Source organism: Pogona vitticeps, chromosome 1, assembly GCF_051106095.1.
Source record: "Pogona vitticeps strain Pit_001003342236 chromosome 1, PviZW2.1, whole genome shotgun sequence".
Lineage (NCBI taxonomy): Eukaryota > Metazoa > Chordata > Lepidosauria > Squamata > Agamidae > Pogona > Pogona vitticeps.
The window spans coordinates 154096078-154116785 of NC_135783.1; the positions used below are offsets into that span (position 1 = coordinate 154096078).

Genomic DNA, 20708 nt, shown 5'->3' on the forward strand with positions numbered 1-20708 from the left:
GATAAATTATTTTTCACAAAACTGCAATATCTATAAAAGCTTAGCATCCGAACCACCAGTCCCATGTTTTATCTCTGGGAGAAGTCACTTCAAGCCATTGACTCCTTTACTGAGCAATCACAAACTACATGAAACCCCTTAACTCAAGTTTCTAAGGAAGCTGAAGCTGGAAAAATGCCTTCCTCAGAACCCACTAGAGATTTGGCATATTCACAAGCAGAAGTATTCACTGGTCCCTCAACAGGCACAAGTGCGGAGATTCAGTTGAAGCCTAATTCTCCATCAGTATCAAAGAAGCCAAAGAAAGACTCCTCCACTACAGACTCTTCAAAACTGAAGAAGCACTGCAAAGAAGACAAAGCAGTTCAAAGACTTCAAATGCCATCAATAGTAATAAGCAACCAGCAGAACCAGGTCAAGTCTTGACTTTGACTGCAATACCGGATCCAGGGAATGAGATATTCTTTGTCTAGGATCCATTTTTCACTGGGAATTAAGAAGTTCATCTGCCTGCAGTACTGCAGTTCCCCAAAGAAGCCAGTTCTGCATTTGGGGCCAAGGAATGATCTTAATTATCCTAAGCAATTTTAGGATTAGGATTTTAGTCAGAAGATTTCTCTAGCATCTCAGCCTCATGTCGCATTGAGATTAAGATTGCCAGTTAGGCATTCTTGCATGGTATCACCCTTGAGAGACTAGACACAGAAGCAAATATTTGCATCCACTTCCTTATTACTATGCCCCCCTTAGTATTATGAATGATTTGAACTGCAATTTCTGGGAATGACTTTAATAGACTACTGACCTTGTTGGTATTGTGCATCTAGACAGCATAGAAGTAGAACTAGAACTCCACATAGACACATGCCACAGTCTGCAGGAAGGTCACAATCTCAAACCCCAGTTAAGGGAAGACTCTTCCATTTCCATTCTTATTCCCCTGTCAATTCAGTTGGAAAAGACAGATGTTGACATGCATTAGTAACTCTCAAAACCACCAGATTCTCCAGCGAACAATAGACCTTCACATGGTCTACTGCAATACAATGTATAGGATCAACTATGATTTTGATTGCAGCTGTTCCTCATGCCATCATTTCTACAACAGAAGAAAACTGTTATTTCTCCTTCAACCATGTTAACAATTTCAGCAGTATCTGAATCTGTGTTATTTTAATGTATATATGTTTGTTGGTAGCCACCCAGAGTGGTAGAATATACTAGATGGGTGGGATATAAATCAAATCAAATCAAATCAAATCAAATCAAGAAAGAAAGAAAGAAAGAAAGAAAGAAAGAAAGAAAGAAAGAAAGAAAGACAAAACCTAACATGGTATTGGCATTGAGCCTAAAACAAATCTATAATACTGCATTCTACACTGTCACAAGTACAATACATGATCCTGACCAACATTACAATGAGTCAAAACAGAAGATAATTCAGCTCCTGTATCTTCTTCACTAATTATTTCTTCACTGGATTCTGAAATTGGAAAATCATCTCTTTTCTTCTCTCTCCTTTTTGAACATCCTATGCCAAATTCTTTTATAGTAGAGGCATCTCAAACAAGGTCTAAGGGATGCATTCATTTGACACCAGTTTACAAGGAGAGTGGAAAACTGGATCTGCTGGGATGCAGATTTTACTCCATAGCAACACTTGGAATCAGAATCACTAACTCTGCAATGTCAGTGTACAGTGAGTTCATCTGGGAGAAATTAAATCCCCTTTTTTGAGCTTGCCAGAAGATAAAAGGACACTAGCTCTCACTTTCCAATAAGAGGCTTGTGCTTTGTTGGTGCACTTAATTCACTCAAAAAGATGTGTTGCTGACTGTTCAACCTAATCATTGGCAGCGGCAGTAACATTAAGAAGACATCAGGCCAACAGATACGTCAGATGACTCCAAATGTAGAACTTGAAGATCTCCCCTTTCGTGGGGTGGCCTTTAAACAATAAAACTGGTAAGATTGTAACGGATCAGTTTTAAAAGATAACAACCAACAAGAAGTATGAAGTCCAAATGCACCTCCAACTCAAAGTAGTTGTACGAGAAGAGCAAGCAATGTCTTTGACTCTTCTGTGATTGAGATTGAAAATGCCATCATAACAGATTTACTAGTCCTTACCCTCCTTTACTGTACTGGAACCCTTATCCCCCTTCCCAGCACCTGGTGCACTGTCACGACTGAAGTCTGGGTTATGTCCATTGGTAGCCATGGCTATGCTACAGTGTTCAGTGAGGTTCCATGAACAGCACAACTTCACAGTCGCAAACCATGGGAGGTCATGGCAGAAAAGATAAGAATACTACTTGAGAAAGATACAAGGTTTCCTATTTCCATTGCCAGACTAAGTGGGTGTCTGAGAGTTCGGAGTCCTAGCTTTTTGGTCTTTCAACAGTATCCAGAGAGTTTACTGAATATATGACTTCAGTAGCAGCTTACATTTGAGTTGGGGGAATCAGTATTTTCCCATACATAGATGACTCACTGCTGGTGCCAGAAATTGGTGTGTCCTAGAAAGAAATGTAGGGGGAAAATGTCTTCATCTGAACCATATTTATTTATTTATTTAAAATATTTTACCCCACCTTTCTCCTTAAAAAGGACCCAAGGTGGCTTATGTAATTAAAAGACAATATGTGAAACCTAAAAACAGTAAATATACAAATATTTTAAAAGAATCAAACAAATATCAAACATTATATAAAGTAGATTTTTATATAGTTCTTTATAAAAATATTTCTTTTGGCTTGCTATGCCACTTCTTCTTATCACTGTGTCCCTAACAAATATTTAATTAACTCTCATGATAGTAAAATCTATTCAGGTAGGTTTTCCTTTCATTTACCTGAGATGGAATTGGTTACCTACAAGGAAATATTATATTATGTGTCTCTCTCTTTCCTTCACCTATATAAAAATGGACCTCAGCAGGTTTGGATGGGGTTGATGCTGGTGTCAGAACTGTAGTCTGATATAGTTCAGTGCAGAACTGAACTCTGTGAAGCAGATGATCCACCAGCTAGAAGTGAAGAGGCTCCATTTCCTGATTTCCCCTTTTCCTTTGCTAACTCTTCTGCCCCAGAAATACTGCTCTGTATGGTTGAGTGAGGTGTCTGGAATGGCACATGAGGTAACACTGTGTAGGGAAGAAGACCAGATCTTGGTACTGTCAGCCCATGAAAGGAACCCTTCTACTGTACAGTATTTGTGGAGAAGGGGCTGTGCGCCCAACAGAATCACATTTAAACAGAGCATAGTTTTATACTCCTGATCAATAATGTCCCTCTTGAAAATGTTGGAAGGTGGGCAGTTAGGACAGAAGACCTGACGTGAAAAAGCTCCTTTTAGGAGCTTGTTCTATTACAATAGTGTTTTTATTTAAAATTGTTGTAAAAAACTAGCTTGTAGCTTCCATAATAGCATCAAGACTCAGAACACCAAACACGCCCATGCTCTATTAGCATCATTAACCACTAGAGTTGCTGCTCCTGTCCCCCCCACCCCCACCAGTCTGCAATACTCAATGTATTCTTAACCCAAACTATTACTCATGTGTTTTGGATTTGGTTAGTACTTGTTAGATGGTTTAACTTCCTCTCAGATACATCCAAGAAACTGGATTACAGTGTCAACCAGGGGCTTTAGCATTTACATTTTCTAGCTGGAAAGTCTGTTTGGGAAAGTACCAGGCTCTGCCAAACCAGATGAAAAATTTTGTCTGGATATCTTGTTTTGCTGTGTTTTGTTTCCCATTTGGTACTTTGGTTAACCACTTTGCCCTTCACATACAGTATCTGCCACCACAGCTGCATCTGCTTGTTCTCAATATCAGGTTTCAAATATTATGGGAGTAAGAGTACAAGGATATTTTCCAGGCTGGAATGGGTTATGTGACTTATTTTTAATGGGCGGTCTCTGTCTGGACAGCTTTTTATGGGACTGTTCACTATAGTTTCTGGAAGTAGAAGACTTGATCCATCCATGCACTATTTTTCCTTCCTTGTTGTATAATGGATATTTTAAGGTTGGGAGAATCATCTCTCTCTCTCTCTCTCTCTTGTCATCTTACTATAAGTGTTTACTCTCTTAGCAATCATCCTTCTCTGCCTTGGGAGGGGAACAAAATCAAGAAAGGAGCTGTTGGAGTATCATCCTGTGAATAGTAAGCTGAAGTTATATCCAGCTGTTCCCTTCCCACAGTGGAACATTCAAAGCAAAGCAAAGCAAAGTGTGCTGCTTATATACCGCCCCATAGTGCTTCAAGCACTCTCTGGGTGGTTTACAAGTTAATTATGCAGGCTACACATTGGGCCATTGGAAATTCACTGCTGACCAGCTGAATTTCCACTCTTGTATGGCCTTCAGCTTTCTCTAATATGGTCTGGATGGTTGCAGGACCTTCAGGATCTCATTTGAGGGTCTATAGGAAGGAAACCTTGTCACCTAACTTGAAATCTGGTTGCTTACCATTGGATACAATTCATCTGTACCTCTAAATAATGTAAATACTGGAGAAACACCAGTGACGTTTCTCAGATTTGTACATCAAGCCAAAAAGAAATATCTACACGCAGACTCAAAATACTTTAGTAATAAGTTGAACAGTTATTACATGAATTATGAACAATGGAATGCATCCTACAGGAAAGTGAAGGTTCACATAGAGCTGCTGACAGTGTTGCGTAGTCTCGTTAGAGAGTTAGCATGAGGTATTATCTGTGTGCAACATCTGTTGAGAAGGGTTGTGCATCATCTTCATGTTTAGTCAGTGTCTAAGATTGATTACTTCCTTTTAATTCTGAAGCCCACCTTCTGCTCAAAACCTTTTATTCTTTTTTTAAACTTTTTTTGTTTTAACTATAACATAAACATAAAATACATAAACCAAAATACAAATTAACTGTGTTCCCCACCGCCATAAAACCTTTTATTCTTATAGCCCCCTTCCAACTCTGTTATACTGAGTGTGGAGATACATTTTCCACATTTCCTGTACAGCAGCTGCCTGTGGAGACTCTCCAAAGGTAACCAAGTAAGTTCATGGACAGCAAGGTCTTCATAGAAATCTTTTTTGAAACTCAAGCTCCACACAAATGATGGAACTTCCTTTGTTTTTCCCAGGTCTGATTCATTGGTAAAATCAAAGACTGTTTAATCCCAGATATTGGAATGAGGAAGAGGCCTGGTAGAGTTTGTTTCATTTCAAGAGAAGAGCATTTCTGTTGTGCCTTGGGCTGTGACTGAATATTATTATTGGCTCTTAAGATGTGATGCTTATGTTATGGTTAATCAACATACATATGGGGCTCTTCAGAATGTTGTCCTTTGTGTGCTGATTTCAAACAGTGTCTGTGGTTACAGTGGATTACTTGTGGCCCATCCATCTTCTCAGACCCATTGGGAATGCTGGATGGGGTTTATTGGAGTTGGAGTCCACCAACATATGAAACATCACCTCCTGTACTAGGGTAGCATTACAAATAAAGCTATGAGGGTATAACAACCGGTCACATATTCTGATGCAGAAAGATTATCCCTGTATTTATAAAAATAATTCTAGTTGACTATTAATCCAGTATTGTTGAGTCTGCCCTGTAGCAATTCTTAAAATCTCAGAATGATGTCTTTTTAAGGTCCAGAAATAGCCGCTGGTGGCAGCGTGAGCCTCCACTTCATGAGAACAGAGTTGAAAGCCACCTCAATGATGAATATTGTTCAGAACTGATAGAGCACCCTAATATCTGTTCAGAAATAAAGAACCCTTTCTCTTCAGTTAAATGTGTACACAGTGGTCAGAATCCTACAACAATAATGTGCACTATGTAGATGTATCTTGTGGTTCCTGTTTTTTTGACAATTGTTTGGATCCACTTTAGTTTTGTTTTTTGAAGTTACTTTTACGTTCCACAACACCTTTATGCTTTTAAACTTAATTGTAATAGTGTGGAATTTTTCAGATGCGTGAATCCCTTAGGATCTTATGGGTAAATAAATTAATCTCCAAAGCAACATCGTAAGGTAATGTGCCAATATTATCTGGGAGTGATTTAAGAGTTAATTTTGTAGGATGGACTATCTGCATTCCATCATGAGAAGTGGAATCTCTTATTGACTGTATTGTGAATTTTCAATGTACCAGTTGTACTGTAGTTAGAAACCACAGGCTTCCCTTTTCTTCATACTTTAGCAGTTTTTATTTCTAAAAGCATGTGTTTAGTGTCTTCAGCAGATCCCACTGAAGTTTACAACACCTGAAACCCCATACCTTTGTATGCACTTTGTAAAATACACAGAATATCACCGATAAGACCTAGACTATGAACCAAACTGTAAATTTTGGGGCACATGGATGACTGTCTAGCTATTAATGGATGTCACTCATTGTTATTTACTGAATCTTGCTCCCTACAAACTGAGAAAGCTGGCTGGATATCTCAGTGAAATAGAGTATCTGGCTGCAAAACCAGAGGTCAGGAATTTGATTCCTCACCGTACCTCCCAGGAGAAGAGCCAGATTGTTTAGCCTTGATCAAGTTGCACAGCCCCAGGGAACCTACAGAAGAAGGAAATGGTAAACCACTTCTGAGTATTCTGTACCTCAGAAGCCCTGGATAGAGTTGCCATAAGTCAGAATCAACTTGACAGCACACAATTACTACCATTCTTTCAGACTGAGCACAGAGTGATCTGTTGCTTGCCTGCCTGCCTGCCTGCCTGCCTGCCTGCCTGCCTGCCTGCCTGCCTGCCTGCCTGCCTGCCTGCCTGCCTGCCTGCCTGCCTTCCTTCCTTCCTTCCTTCCTTCCTTCAATATTAACCCACCTTATATCTTTTCCTATATAGTATGTTGGAAGAAAATTGACTAAGAAAAAAAGACACGTGAAAACAAAACAAAGCAAAATAGAATACCCTGCATGGAACTCGATCCATTGCAGTCGTGATTTTGATTAATTATATTTATGGCAGATGGCTAAGACCATGCAAACTCTTTTAAGATGTAGCCTCAGTCTCTTGTTAAAAAGATAACTTTATTTTGCTGCCTTCTGAAGAGCACTGCTTGTGCTCACCAGTTATATTTTGCTCTTGATTTTGTCCTGGCTGGGTTATGTCTGTGTGAGAGAGAATTGATCAAACAAAATACCAATGACAGGTAAAGATATCTCTTGAAACATGTAGGAGGAAATGTACTTCCCTGTATTGTAAATTGCTGGTATTCTGCTCATCAGCTGTCACCTCTCTATGATGTTTTATTGATGAGATTTTTTTTTTAAAAAAATCTTCTTGTCTTCCTTTTTCAGCCATCCCAGATGAAGAAGTTTTATACTGTAGTGTTTAATAAATAAATAAACTGAATTTTAAAGTATATTGTAGTATAGCAACAAATGTTCAATTGCATAACATGTCAATTGTTGTTGCTTTATTAAATCCACCGGTGCATGCTGAAGCAATGATCCTGAAATAAAAATAGCATTTAAAAAGTAGATAAATGTCTATTTCTTCACTGTAAATAATCAATGCTGTTCATTTATATTGTTTACAACATTACAAACATGTTGTCTCTGGAGACACTGCAAAAATGATAATGCTGTCTCTCAAACAAATCTTTCAGTACTGATATTGTAAGAAAAATATAACATTTAAAAATGGTTTCTATACTGTATTATACCTGTTATAGAATGCAAAATGTGTGAAGCTCATACATGACTATTTGCAGATATGGATGTTGACTGTGTAACCTTGGACAATTAGGATAGCTTCATCAGCTCTGCCATACAAGGTTGTTGTCATGATAGCATTTGGAGAAGTACCTTGAGCTCCTCAGAAGAACCATAAAATGTGAATCAAACAAACAAATAAAATAAGAGTCAGTGGCTGGGATGATAAAATTGGGATTAGAATGTGATTCCTAATCTGCACTATTTAGATAGTTCTGAATTCATGTCCGGTAAATCCTCCTTAAGGATTGCCTTTGTGAAACAGGTGATGTGGAGATTCTGTTCTCATGTTTTATGTAGGGATGGAGAAGGGATGTTGTAGTCATCCCTGTCATCAGCTGAACCCTTTAGCATTAAATTTGAATGTTCATGATTCTTCTGGAGAGAACAGTTCCTAAGGGTTTATTTTATGCTACCAAGGGTATGCAAGTGACACATCTTGGAAAACAGAAAACTCATGAAAGGCAGCAAAGGGAGAAGATATAAATCCTTGCTGATTTCATTTCTGAAGTTGAGAAATAAAAAATTTCAAAAGTTTTCTACATGCTTGGCAAGAGTTTTTGTAAGAGCTTCCGCATATTTTTGTGCGTTTTGTGCAAAATATACATTTTGTGCTGAAACATAGGTGTGTTGCTAAGGCTGGTGATGGTCCTTTTGTTCATATGCTGCAAAGAAAAGAAATTCACAATACTGTATAGTTTTCTGTTGAAAAATGCGTACGTGTTACATCCTCAGCAAAGGGCATCATTTATAATGGGAGAGCTTCACCTGGAACTTTCCTGTGATGGAAAATCGTGTTCCAAGGAGCTTTGCCAACAGAGGATGATGTGGTGTGTGGGTGTCCGTGATGTGGGAGCGGAGGAAAAGAAGTTCATAGCATCATGTCTAGCCAGTAGGGGGCTGATTCGAACCAAAGTATTTAGGGTCTTTTTATCTGAATAAGAGTAACTAAATTTGTTGTTGTCAGTTACAGATACATTTTACTTTCAGAGGAAGAAGCTGTAGATTGTTCTGAGTGCCATGGTAAAATTAAATCATGCTAAAACTAAATTTTGGAATCCTAAAGTCTTCCTTTGTGAAAGAACATTGGCTTCCAATCAAATAAGTGGTTTTTCTTTGTTATCAAATAATAGTTTTAAAAAAATTGAAATGAATGTTACTGTTTTGAAATGTAATTCTTGCTTTTGTTTTTCTTCTGTAGCTAATTCAAGTCTTCTTGGAGGAGGTGGTGGTAAGTTTGAATTGCTTTCTCCTAAATATTGCAAGAAATAAACTACATTGTGTGTTTATGCTGCAAACTCTAGGCATTGGCCCTCTGAGAAAAGTAGAGAATTAGTTTATGCCATATCAGATGGAGGTGGCTAGTTTTTTCTCAAATATCATCCTTGTTAGTGTAATCCAGATTGAATCAATTTGTTGGTTTGAAATTGTCATTAACCCATCATAATTGCAAACTGACCATTTCCCCTAATGACGGCTGAAGTTTCTAAATCATCAATGGTTGCATCTGCAAGACACACAAGCACAGAGGATCTTTTATCTTTCTTACTGCCTTGTTTACTCTGAGTTAGGGAGGTACAAAATAATGTAGCATATAATAATGTCACTTTTCCAGTGACTCATATAATTGGAGCACCTATTTTCTTCCTCCCCTGATCTCTCCTCTATGAATGTGCCATTTTTTGCTTTTCATTTTTATAGTTCTGAAAGCGCTCTCTCTCTCCCTCCCCCCCCCCACAAAAACACACACAAGAAGGAAAATGGTCAGTTTTAGACCATGAAGACTACTTGATGCTTTTATAAGAGCTGAAGTAGATGCAAACGTGGTTCTAGTGTGTTTGGTAGCATTTCAAATCGACCAATTGAGGATGCCTATAAGCATGCACCTACACTGGCATGCCCAATTGGAGCAATTTAGCTTTGCTGCGGCTTGATTCACAATCTCTTTTTACAGTTTAGGTGATCACATGAGAACCATGGAATGTTTCAGAGCCAGTACCCACATTGTCCCTTAGTCCAATGTGATTTGATATACAGTGGTGCCTTGACTTACAAACTTAATCCGTTCCAGAAGATGTTTGTGACTTGAAATGGTCGCAAGTCGAAGCACCATTTCCCATAGGAATGCATTGGAATGCGATTAATCCGTTCCAGGCGGGGGAAAAAATTAACCAAAAAAAATGCAAGCCCCATCAGAACGTGTCAGGGCCGGAAAAAAAATCACCAACCCCCATCTAACAATCCCTGGCTCTTCTTACTCTCCCCCCCTCCTGTGCAGAGGTGATCTAATCCTAAACTCATGTATCAGTGCAGTGATAAAAGTGATCGAAGTCTGAATTTAGTAGTTTGTTTCTTAGGAAAAAAACTAAAAATAATTCAGGACTTCTAGAGAGATGGGGTGCATTTTTCTGCTGTCCCAAAATATGCCTCAGATTAATACAATGAGATAACACCACTTAAGTGTCACACACCCTATCTTTTTGTAAAACAAAATAAATTACCACACAAGGAAAACAGTTTGAATTGTCCCAGCTTTCTTTTTTTTAAAAAGCAGAGCCCCCCCCCCCCCCCCAGTGGCAGGAGAAAAAAGTCAGAAGCAAAAAATCACCAGGCTGATTTGCATTGGCCTTTGCATTGTGTGATCATTGGAAAATATTTGAAATTCATCTGTGCTAATTGTGGAGCACTTCTGAAATATTTGTCAGTGCAGTTCCAGCCTAAGTGTGTACTTCCAGATTCATTCTTGGTTGGAAATTTTAAAGACTAGAATATTTATCTCCGATGCAAATTTGTGCTTATTTGGTGATGACTTTGCTATTTGTATTTTTATAAGGTAGGAGACAGGTGCCAAAGGTGTTGCTTCTAGGTGCCATAACTCTGAGTCAGGTTTTTGAAGGAGGAAGGATATCTGAGCTATACAGGATTATGCTCATAGTAAGTGCCATCTTACTATGGTCCAACATCAGCATGTTACTATAATGTATTCTTCTTAAAAGTAACAACACATGGGAGTGGGTTCAACCACTCTTTATTGGGAGTAGGTAGGTAGCCATCAGAAATATGTACAGTAGTACCCGTATCTGCAGTTTCACTTGTCTGTGATCCAAAATAATTAAAAATATTGAAAGCAAAAAGCAAAAAAAAGAAAAGAAAAGAGAAAGAATCTTTACAGCGTGTTTACTAGAAGTGGCCACTAGAGGGAGCTAGAACCCATGCTGTGTATTTTTTGTTAAAGAATACATAGCATGGGCTCTGGCTTCCTCTATTGGCTAGTTCTGGTAATACAGTGCATGGGATATACTTTTTTCTCTATTTTTTTCTTTTACCATGCAATGCACAGCATTCACTATTGTCCACGGTTTCCAGCATCCACACAGATGGTGATGGCTTGGAACCAATCCCCCATTGATACGGGTGTCCTACTGTACCCCTTTCCAAAGCCTGAGTCTGGAAGAGTGTGATGTGAATTTGATGCAGGGCTGCCCTTCCACTCCTGTCTCTCTTGCTTTGATTTTGACAGCTCTGGATTTTTAAAGAAAGATCCAAAGTTGGCTACAGATTCTCTCTCTCTCTAGCTACATATATACACATGCTATTTTCTACCTGGCGTAATAGAACAGTCTGGTATTTAATATATTTTCCAACGTATTATCTAATCATTTTAATTCTAGTTTTATTAGAATGTTAAAATATACAATTGGTAATGATGGTACAAGCAAAGATAATTAAATACTGTATAACCAAAATATCTGAAAAATCAAAGAAATAATGCTGGATTGCACAGTATTTGCATGTGTCTAATATTTTTCAAGGATCTCTTCGTACTTTCTGGGCAATTATGTGATGAAACCTCATTTTTATACCCATGAGTTGAGAGTTTTATTCTCCAGAGAGAGAATGTTCTGATTTGCATAGATACCTAATACTTTCATCTTGTTACTGAACACTTCAGTCATTAGGCACAAATACAGATCATTACTACCTCATATTGACAGCAAAGCTTTTTGTCACATTTTCTAGCTCAGAAAAAATAATTTTTTCCTCTTCTTTATTTTTCCTGGATAAAAGTAAAGACATTATTTTTTCCCACAGCCGGGTTTTCTCTGAAACCTTTTGGTACAGAAACACTAGCGAGCCTTTCCTTACCTAACAAGATAATCTACATGGGCACAGTCTGCCAGAGTTAATAACTCAGTGTTCATCTCTTCAGTTGAGAACATTGGGAATTGAAAAGTATTGAATTTTGACTGCTCCATGTTCCATATTTGCACATACATACCTATTTAACTTTATTTAAGCCCATTGATTCCAGCAGGTTTGAGCATGCTAAACTCCTGTTTGGATTGCCATCTTAAGCATTTGATAAAGTAATTGTTTCCCCCAAAATTTGGGAAACTTTTTTTGGGGGGCGGGGGAGTGAGCACTTTTTTTGCTAACTTACTGTGACATGTTTTGACATGCATCCTGAAAAAGTGGTATACAAATAATGACTATGACTGAAGCATTGCCTGTATTTAATTCTTCCATATAATTGATAGCTAATATGCAAGAATTATTGTATACACTGGCCCCATCCTTATATAACTATGCCAAATCAGATAATGCGAGTTGAGCAACATTTCAGTCACTGTTACTTCCCCGTATCTTACAAAATTACAATTCTGTGATGTTATATTCATATAATTTAGTATGAACGGAAGTCACACTGACAAAGCAAATGACATGGTGAAAAGTGCAATGGCTACTGCTATGATTTTGTAATGATATGCACCAAGAAAAGAATTACATATCTCATATCTATATTCCACTGCTTGGGAAAAATTAGGAATCTGAGTAAAATGCATGTCTCATCTATTAAAATAAGTATGTGTGTGCTTGAGCAACTGTCACATTACAGCCTTGATGGTGCCCTTCTTCTAAGAGACAGGGATGAAGTAAATATTGCTGTGTAGATAAACCCTGTTTGACTTTGAAAACCATTCTTAAATCTTTTGTCTCAGGTTTGAGAGAAATCCCTGCAGGCATTCTCAATATCTTAAAGCACTGTTTGTTCCTAAATGTCAAAGTAGGTTTTCTTTGGGTTTACATGTTTGTCCCTCAGTGTCTGGAAGGTTGAAGAGGGATTTCCATGTGTGAGTGAGACATCATAGGTCCAACACCGTTACCAGAGATTTCATAGTGTTGCAAACACAAAGTGTTTCATTTAAGTCTGTTGATAAATTAAACTATGGTATACCAGTTCTCAAATAATCCATTCATGAGATATTAAGGGCATGTACATTCATGTCTAAAATAGTCTTCAGTTGCATATGAACTTTCCTTTCAGCTCCTGGCACAATGCTAGATACTGTGGTTTCTTTTGGTGTCCATCCATATAGATGCATATTTGAGGAGGTCATCTTAGATGGCCTGTACATCTCATACAAGTAGTGGAAAAGGATTCAGTGGCTGAAATCCTGTTGCACATTTATGCAAACCACACAACTTTTGGAAATGAATTTCCATAATTTAAAAAATCTCTGTAGACTTAATCTTTTGTATACTGAGTTGCAGAATTCAGCTTGCAAGATTTCAGATTTTATGGCAGTTTACCTCTAAATGTTACACCATTTGCATAACTACACAGTAGGATTTTAGCCCATGGATTCAACTGCCTCAATCAAAGTAGCCATTTAGCACAGCTCCAAGTCTTGTTATTGGGACATCTTTTCTCAAGATATTTTCAAGGCTAATGGGTGGGATTTGAAGAATCCAGTGTATACAAAAACGATGTACCCATTTAAAAACATGGGTGGTTTAAATGCACAGAGATGAAAAGTAATATGTAGTAATATGCTTTAGTCATTGGAGAAAGATGTATGATAGATAAACAATGTAAATAAATGTTCACATTATGAACAATCTGCATATAAAAATCAGACATAAAAATGTATAGATAATATGTGTCTGTGTAAAACTAACAACACAGAGTCTCTCAGTCGTAAGTAAAACAAAGATGGAAGAAGGCATGGATGGGATTCAAAGCAACATGATAAAAATGAGGCAGAGAGATTTTCATATCCTGATTTACTATTTACACCAGCTACTTGGAGAGCGAAGGGACGTGGTGGCACTGTGGGCTAAACCACAGAAGCCTGTGCTGCAGGGTCAGAAGACCAGCAGTCGTAAGATTGAATCCACGCAACGGAGTGAGCTCCCGTCGCTTTGTCCCAGCTCCTCTCCAACCTAGCAGTTCGAAAGCATGCATATGTGAGTAGATAAATAGGTACCACCTTGGTGGGAAGGTAAAATGGCGTTCCCTTGTCGCGCTGGCCACATGACCATGGAAACTGTCTTTGGACAAGCGCTGGCTCTATGGCTTGAAAAACGGGATGAGCACCGCCCCCTAGAGTCGGACATGACTGGACTAAAAATGTCAAGGGGAACCTTTACCTTTACATGGAGAGCAGCTACAGGGCAGTAACTCCATAGACAATATTGCCTTGTTCTGATTCCACTTGCACATCCTGCACAGGTGCTGCGCTTGATACCCCTGTGTATGGGTATCTCGTGTCTCAGCATTAAAACCTATGGGCTTTAATATATCTGTTCTGTAAACACATTCTTTGGTGGGAGTGGTAATGCTTGATAACTGAAGTAATTGCTGAATGTTTGTATTTTGCTGATGTAATATTATCAGCAAAAATATTTTTAAAATGTGCTGCTTTATGTTGAGATGAGATCCAGCAAGAGTCTTTAGGTCAGGCATTCTCACTCATGCAAATAAGTTTTTTTTCCTGTGTACTGCAACCAGCAACCCTCTGAACTGCATGGAATGCTGTTTCCTGATCCAGGATTTATGGGTTTTTTTTTCCTATTTTTGCAGCACAGTGGTTAGTGATTAGAGAGGAATACTCAGTCTGCAAGTGTAACCTTGTGGTTCAGAAGCAAGCTATTATGAAAGCATCACAACTTTGAAAATTGTGCAATTATCACTAAAAGTCAATTTTTTGTGCATCCTGTAATTAATATAGCATTCAGAAAATGGAAATAATATTATCATGTTTTGTGTAATTTAACAAACTGGATTATTAATTTGTCAACATACAGAGAACGGCAAATGATCTCAAGAGCCATGACCCCCAGAGTTCAGGAAGATGGAGTACTTCTCATAAAGAAGGACTTGAAGAATTAGCCATTGACCATGAAGTCAAACAAGTCATGTTGGCAGTTGTATTCTAAGAGCCAACTACCCTCCCCATCTCCAATGCACACCTTAACATGGTGAGGGGGTTAGAGTGTGCCATGGAAACTGAGAGCAGTGCTGTCAGGAGGCTAGGCTTCCTTATGAATCTGGACTAAAGAATCTGAACTTTATGAATCTGAACTGCAGTTTGGTGGTTCAGCCATACAGCTCCCCCCCCCCACGAATGGCTGCTTACTAGAGTTGGCAGGGCTGGGAAGCCAGGGCACCCATTCAAAAGCTCTGTGGTTGAATTACTGAACTGTGCCAAACTGTGGAACCACATTTCGTGCCCATCTCTAGTCTGGACGTCTAGCAGGGTCACCCGAGGTGAAATAATTAAAGCTAAGATACCAGACTAAGATGCACCTGCTCTGAGTATTCCTTTCTAATCTCTGGCCTCCATGCTGCCAAAAAAAAAAGGGGGGGACCATGAATCCTGGGATCAGGAAACATGTAGAAGAATACCATTCCATGCAGTTCAGAAAAGAGGAAGACCAAACATGAGATGGTTTGACTTGATAGAAGAAGCCACAACCTTGAGTGGCTATTAATCATAGGGCGTTTTGAAGGTCGTTCTTTCATATGGTCCCCATAAATTGGAGGCTTCCTGACTGTACATAAAAACAACATTCAAGAACTTTTCTTTTTGGTCATTTGAAATTCCTTGTAATGTTTTCTTAATGTGAACTTAAGTACACATATTTTTAATTATCGATTTTACTTTGCGTGATATTTAACTCTTGGAGTCTTAATTTATACATCAATTAAATATTCAGTGTTTTCTTACTGTCATTTTGTTGGTAGGCATGCTTCTGTGGCCAAAACAGTTACTAAAAATGGACTGGCTGTATAAAATATTTGACCTGCAGACAAAAAAAAGGAAGTCTTTTGTATCATACATGCCAGCTAAAGTTTGTCACTGGCGTAGAAGGAAACAGACATCCGTCAGGGGTCCTTTGATAAGCTTTATTACCTGCCGGAGGACAAAACAGATAACTGAAGTTTTCCCCTAAGGGCAAGCCCCATCAACTGTGCAGCAAATTATACTTACATTTTATGTCAGAAATCCTGAGATACACACTGACAAAGTGGAAATGTAGTCTGTTATATCAAAAGGTTTTGAAGACATTCATCCCCCAGGCTTTTTCATTCAGTCTTCTAAGAGAACACAATACCCTGAAAATTCCTGGAAACATAGCATTCATGGCTTCGAAAAGGAGAGTTGTTTTAAGACAATCTATTGTTATGTGAACAGATTACACTGCTTTGGCAACTAAAATTTTAACCTGAGGTTTTGTTTGTGCAGATGCATATAAGTTACTGAAATTGATTCTCAGATGGATCTTTTCCTTGTAGTCCTCATATGGTCCATGTCCATACTATCCTAAGAAACGGTTTCAAAATTCCTATTGCTCTTACACATGTTATGAAATGAGTCAAAATTGCCGGAATGGCTGGGGAAGTAATGAGAGAATGACCTTGTTGGATTGTTGTCTCTTAGTTTAGCAAGTCGAGATATGAACAAGCCTTTGATCTTTGTTTACAGCCCCTTTCTTTCTTCCTCTCTACTCAGTGCAATATATCAAGCCAGGGAATCTTCAGTTAACCGTGATGTAGTTCCTGTATTTTAAGATCCAAGCTTGTTCCAGATGTGCTATCTATTAGCCCAAATCCTTTTACAGTACCTAGTTGCACTTGTGTTGTGCAAATGGCATAACTTTTGGAGGCAAATTGCCCAATGCTACAAAATCACCATAGACATTATAAAGTTCATAGTGAGCTGTCTGAGTGTGCAATTGTTAATCATCATCATTATCATCATCTGAGAACTACAGAGCTGAAAGGGACCCTATGGATCACTTGAGTCCTACTCCTGTCAGGAAAGCACAGTAGGGAACTGGCTCCACAGTCAAATAAATGCCTAAGCCACTGAACTATTTAGCAGTTCTATATCTACTGTGATTTCTTTATCTGGGGCAATTTGCCTCCTAATGCCATTTCCCATTCAGCCACAACAGGAAACATATTAGACAAAATCCAAAGAAACAAACCAAACTATATCCAAAGAAACAAAATCCAAAGAAACAAAACAAACCTAACGCTGAGGTAGGCCCGAAGAGAAAGAAGAAGAAAGCAGGTCTTCTCAGCAGTGGCCCCTTGGCTCTGGAACAGTCTTCCCCCAGAAATTTGTCTGGCTCCCTTGCTGGGCATTTTTAAGAGCCAACTCAAGACCTGACTCTTCAGACAGGCCTTCCCTCCTGTCGATACCTAACTTATTTCGCCATCCTCTAGTGTATTAATATTGTTGTTTTATTTTATTTTAATAGTGTTGTTAGCCGCCCAGAGTAGACTTCGTTCTAAATGGGTGGGATATAAATTAAATAAATGAAATAAAATATAAAAAATGGAAAAAGAATGAAATGTTGAATGAAAGATTAGTATAATACTAAACATTGATTGGCTCTTGGGTGCATATTACATTGATAATGACTTAATGTAATACTTAAATGTAATATGTCTATCATCTACTGCCACTGTTATTTTCTTCACAAGTACCAAGCCTATCTCTCATCACAAGGCTCAAGTGAATCCCCAATCTTCAAGCCCATACGCACCCCTTTCTCTTCTGTCTCCTCTCATCTTTGCCAGGCCTGGTGTCTGCTTTCTGTCTCCTGAGGATTTTTTACAACAGAGCCCTAAAACAATAGAAGCCATACATTACTGCATATAAATGTAACATACAGTACATCCAAGAGCCAATCAGTATTTAGTATGAAACTGATATTTCATTCAGCATTTCATTCTGTTTCCATATGTCTGATGAAGTGGAAGTGTCCATGAAAGCTCACATTAAAATATAATAGTCTTTAAGTTTGCCTGTAACAGCCACCCTCCCACTTCACAGAGTGGTTGCTACTTTACTATAAAACTCTGCTGCCACCAACTTATCCTTAAAAAAAATCATAAAAAGGACAAGTGTAACTTTGAAAACAAAAACTGGTTTATTGATTACAGAAAATAAAAATAGTAAATCACTGGTAAAGAATCAGTTAATCAATCACTGTTAATAAACACTGGCTCACAGACTATTTCTCACTGACAGACTCTCTCCCTCACTATAACTAACAATCACTTTCAACTCTCCGCACAAGCTCTCATCTCTAATCTCCCCACACACACTCTTCACCCCCCTTTTTATACTAGCTCCTCCCCTTAAGTTCCACCCTCCTTCGCACCATAGGCTGATGACTCACTGCCCAGCTGTGACGGACAGGTGATGTTATGTCTGCCCGTTACAGTGCCATATGTTTTTGTCTTGTTTGTTTGTTTGTTTAGTTTGGTTTCTTTCTTTGGATGTTGCATGATATGCTTGTGCAGACTAACACAGCTACCTGTTCCAAAACAACAGCTATAGAAGGGAAAATATTGTTAATTGAAGACTTCTCAACATATTGCATTTTGCTGAGGAAGGAAGGGGCAGAATGTGCACAATGTGTGCAGGACGAGGCCTCTTACACACCTTGGCTTAGCAAAATGAGATGTAATCATCTGGATCTCTAGGCAACCTGACTAGCTGGATGAAAAAAATATGAATGCACGTGTATAACATGTATAGCATTGGCTGTGTAGAACAGACATGCTAGGCAGCTATCGTTTCAACAGAATTATGGAATAAATTGTCTAGAGAAGCTGCAGAACATCTTTCCCTGAATATTTGTAAGGAAGATTGGATATGTACCTTTGGGGAAGGAGAATTAAGTCTGGCAAATCTGCTGTTGCAATAAGATGTGCTAGATTACCTTGAGCTATTTTAAACCTGTGATGCCATTACATACCTTTTGTGTCAGAGAAAATGAGGGTTATATCACACATGAGGAATATCCTACATCTGTATCCTCTCTTACAAATTGTGTATATTCCAATATTTGTTACTGGATAGTAAATACAGACCCCTGCTGTGCAGGTAAGAACCCAGATTCCATCTACTGTTATAAGAACATATTTTGAGTTTCTCTACTTAAATAGATACAGTATCTAGCTTTAGCTGAATTGCACCCTATATTTTCCTCTTGCAATTTTCTGGTTTTGGTGCATACTGTGATAAACTACTAGTAGTTTACTCTCTTAACTGAACATGAGAGTTCTGTTGTTTTTGCTGCTTATCTACGACACTTCCCATACTTTCGTGTTATGATAAAATCTGTAATGAATACAGCTGTGAGGCTCATCTTGCACTTCTTTATTTTTAGGAAGAGACAGTGTTTTATTTCACACAACACATGGATTTGTCTTGTACTGACATCACTGGTGTTCTGTAGATAAGTTTAATGAAGGCTGCTGCATGCGTGTGTCCCTTCTGCTGCCTTCAGGAGCTAGTCTCTTTGCCGGTTCTGCTGGTACATTTTTAGGGTAAATTTTTCATTCTTTCCTCACCCTAGCCAGGACAACCTCTACGGCTTCTGACATTGTAAGAAACTGCTCCTGATTTGTATCGAGAAAGATGGCAACACTACATTTTGGTCCATCATTTGCAGTAACATTTGGTGGTATTGATTTTTCTTGATTCTGTTTTATGGGCACTAGGTGCTGCTTCCACTCCCAGGTTTGTACTCTACTCCATTTATAGGTAGACCTGTTTTATACTAGAGTAGCTTTTTCATGAGGTACTGGCCAAAATCGTATTGTAAAATATCTTCTGTTCAAGAGAATCACACAAGCTGTCTCCAATTTTCTGGCTGCCTGTTGTGTCCTGGAGTGCACACTGAAGTGCACAATTAAGTGCACACTAGATTGAGATCGGGAATGCACAACTTGATACACTAGCCTGGGATTAACCACTAAAAAGCCTGAGGACTACTTTTATGTCCCCCAGACTGAAAATGCCCCGAAGTCCAATTCTGGATTTGAGAGATTGCGAGGTTGTGTTAAATGATGATACAGGGGAATCCCATAGCATATTCAGAAGATCTGGGTGGCTTAATTGCCAGAGTTGCAGGTTTGCAGGAGAATCAGTTCACTTGTCATATATATATTATTGTCAAATATATATATATTTGGACTTATATACTGCCCCATAGTGCTACAAGCACTCTCCGGGCGGTTTACAATTTCATTATACAGGCTACACATTGTTGGGGAAGGGAACCTCAGGTGATCAGGAGGCCACAAAAACAATCTTGCTCTGAAGGGCTGTGCTTTCCCATCCCTGACGTTGGCCCGTGGCAGTTTTCTCTGTCTACCTCCCAAGCTGGAGGAACGCCACCAGCCTTTCTTGCAGTCATGCTGATCAGATGCAGGTGGACCACTGCTAAGCTGGCTTCTGAGTTTGCTCTTTTTCGATCACTGCTGGCAGTGGGAAAACAGTAGCTTCTGTAGAGATCTTTGGGGAACGGAGGCATCTTTGAGTTATCCTCTGTCTCCTCTCCTAGTGATTCGTAGACCTCAGGAACAGAGTTACATTTTTGGGTTTCCATGTGTCCATCCACATGGCCTATGTGGCCCTCTGCTAATACTGGATACAGCCCTTTGGGTCAAAATGGTTGTGAGCCACTGGTATAACACCTTAATTAAATAGTACATTTATTACTTAATGCAAAGTTTTATTAATACTTTATGCTGAATGCATTAGAGTTAAATTATGAGGCTTTGCAAAAAGAATCAAGTACAGTAATTCATTTTCAGATTAAATCTCAGTTTGTATTGATTATGCTGTCCTCTTTGTTATGAACTTTGTTGTTCAGTTGCCTTAACATTACATTGTT

The 20708-nt window shown here is 38.7% G+C and overlaps 2 protein-coding genes across 4 annotated transcripts in view; both read left to right on the plus strand.

Annotated features, from left to right (window-relative positions):
• The window catches only part of MACROD2 (mono-ADP ribosylhydrolase 2), a 1236456-nt gene that overhangs the window by 184833 nt on the left and 1030915 nt on the right, over nucleotides 1-20708 (plus strand). For all 3 annotated transcript variants that reach the window (XM_073003448.2, XM_073003446.2, XM_073003438.2), the window contains exon 4: nucleotides 8923-8952. In XM_073003448.2, the coding sequence (XP_072859549.1) occupies nucleotides 8923-8952 (30 nt within the window). The remainder of the gene's footprint in view (nucleotides 1-8922; nucleotides 8953-20708) is intronic.
• The window catches only part of LOC144588161 (uncharacterized), a 396092-nt gene that overhangs the window by 128248 nt on the left and 247136 nt on the right, over nucleotides 1-20708 (plus strand). The window lies entirely within an intron of this gene.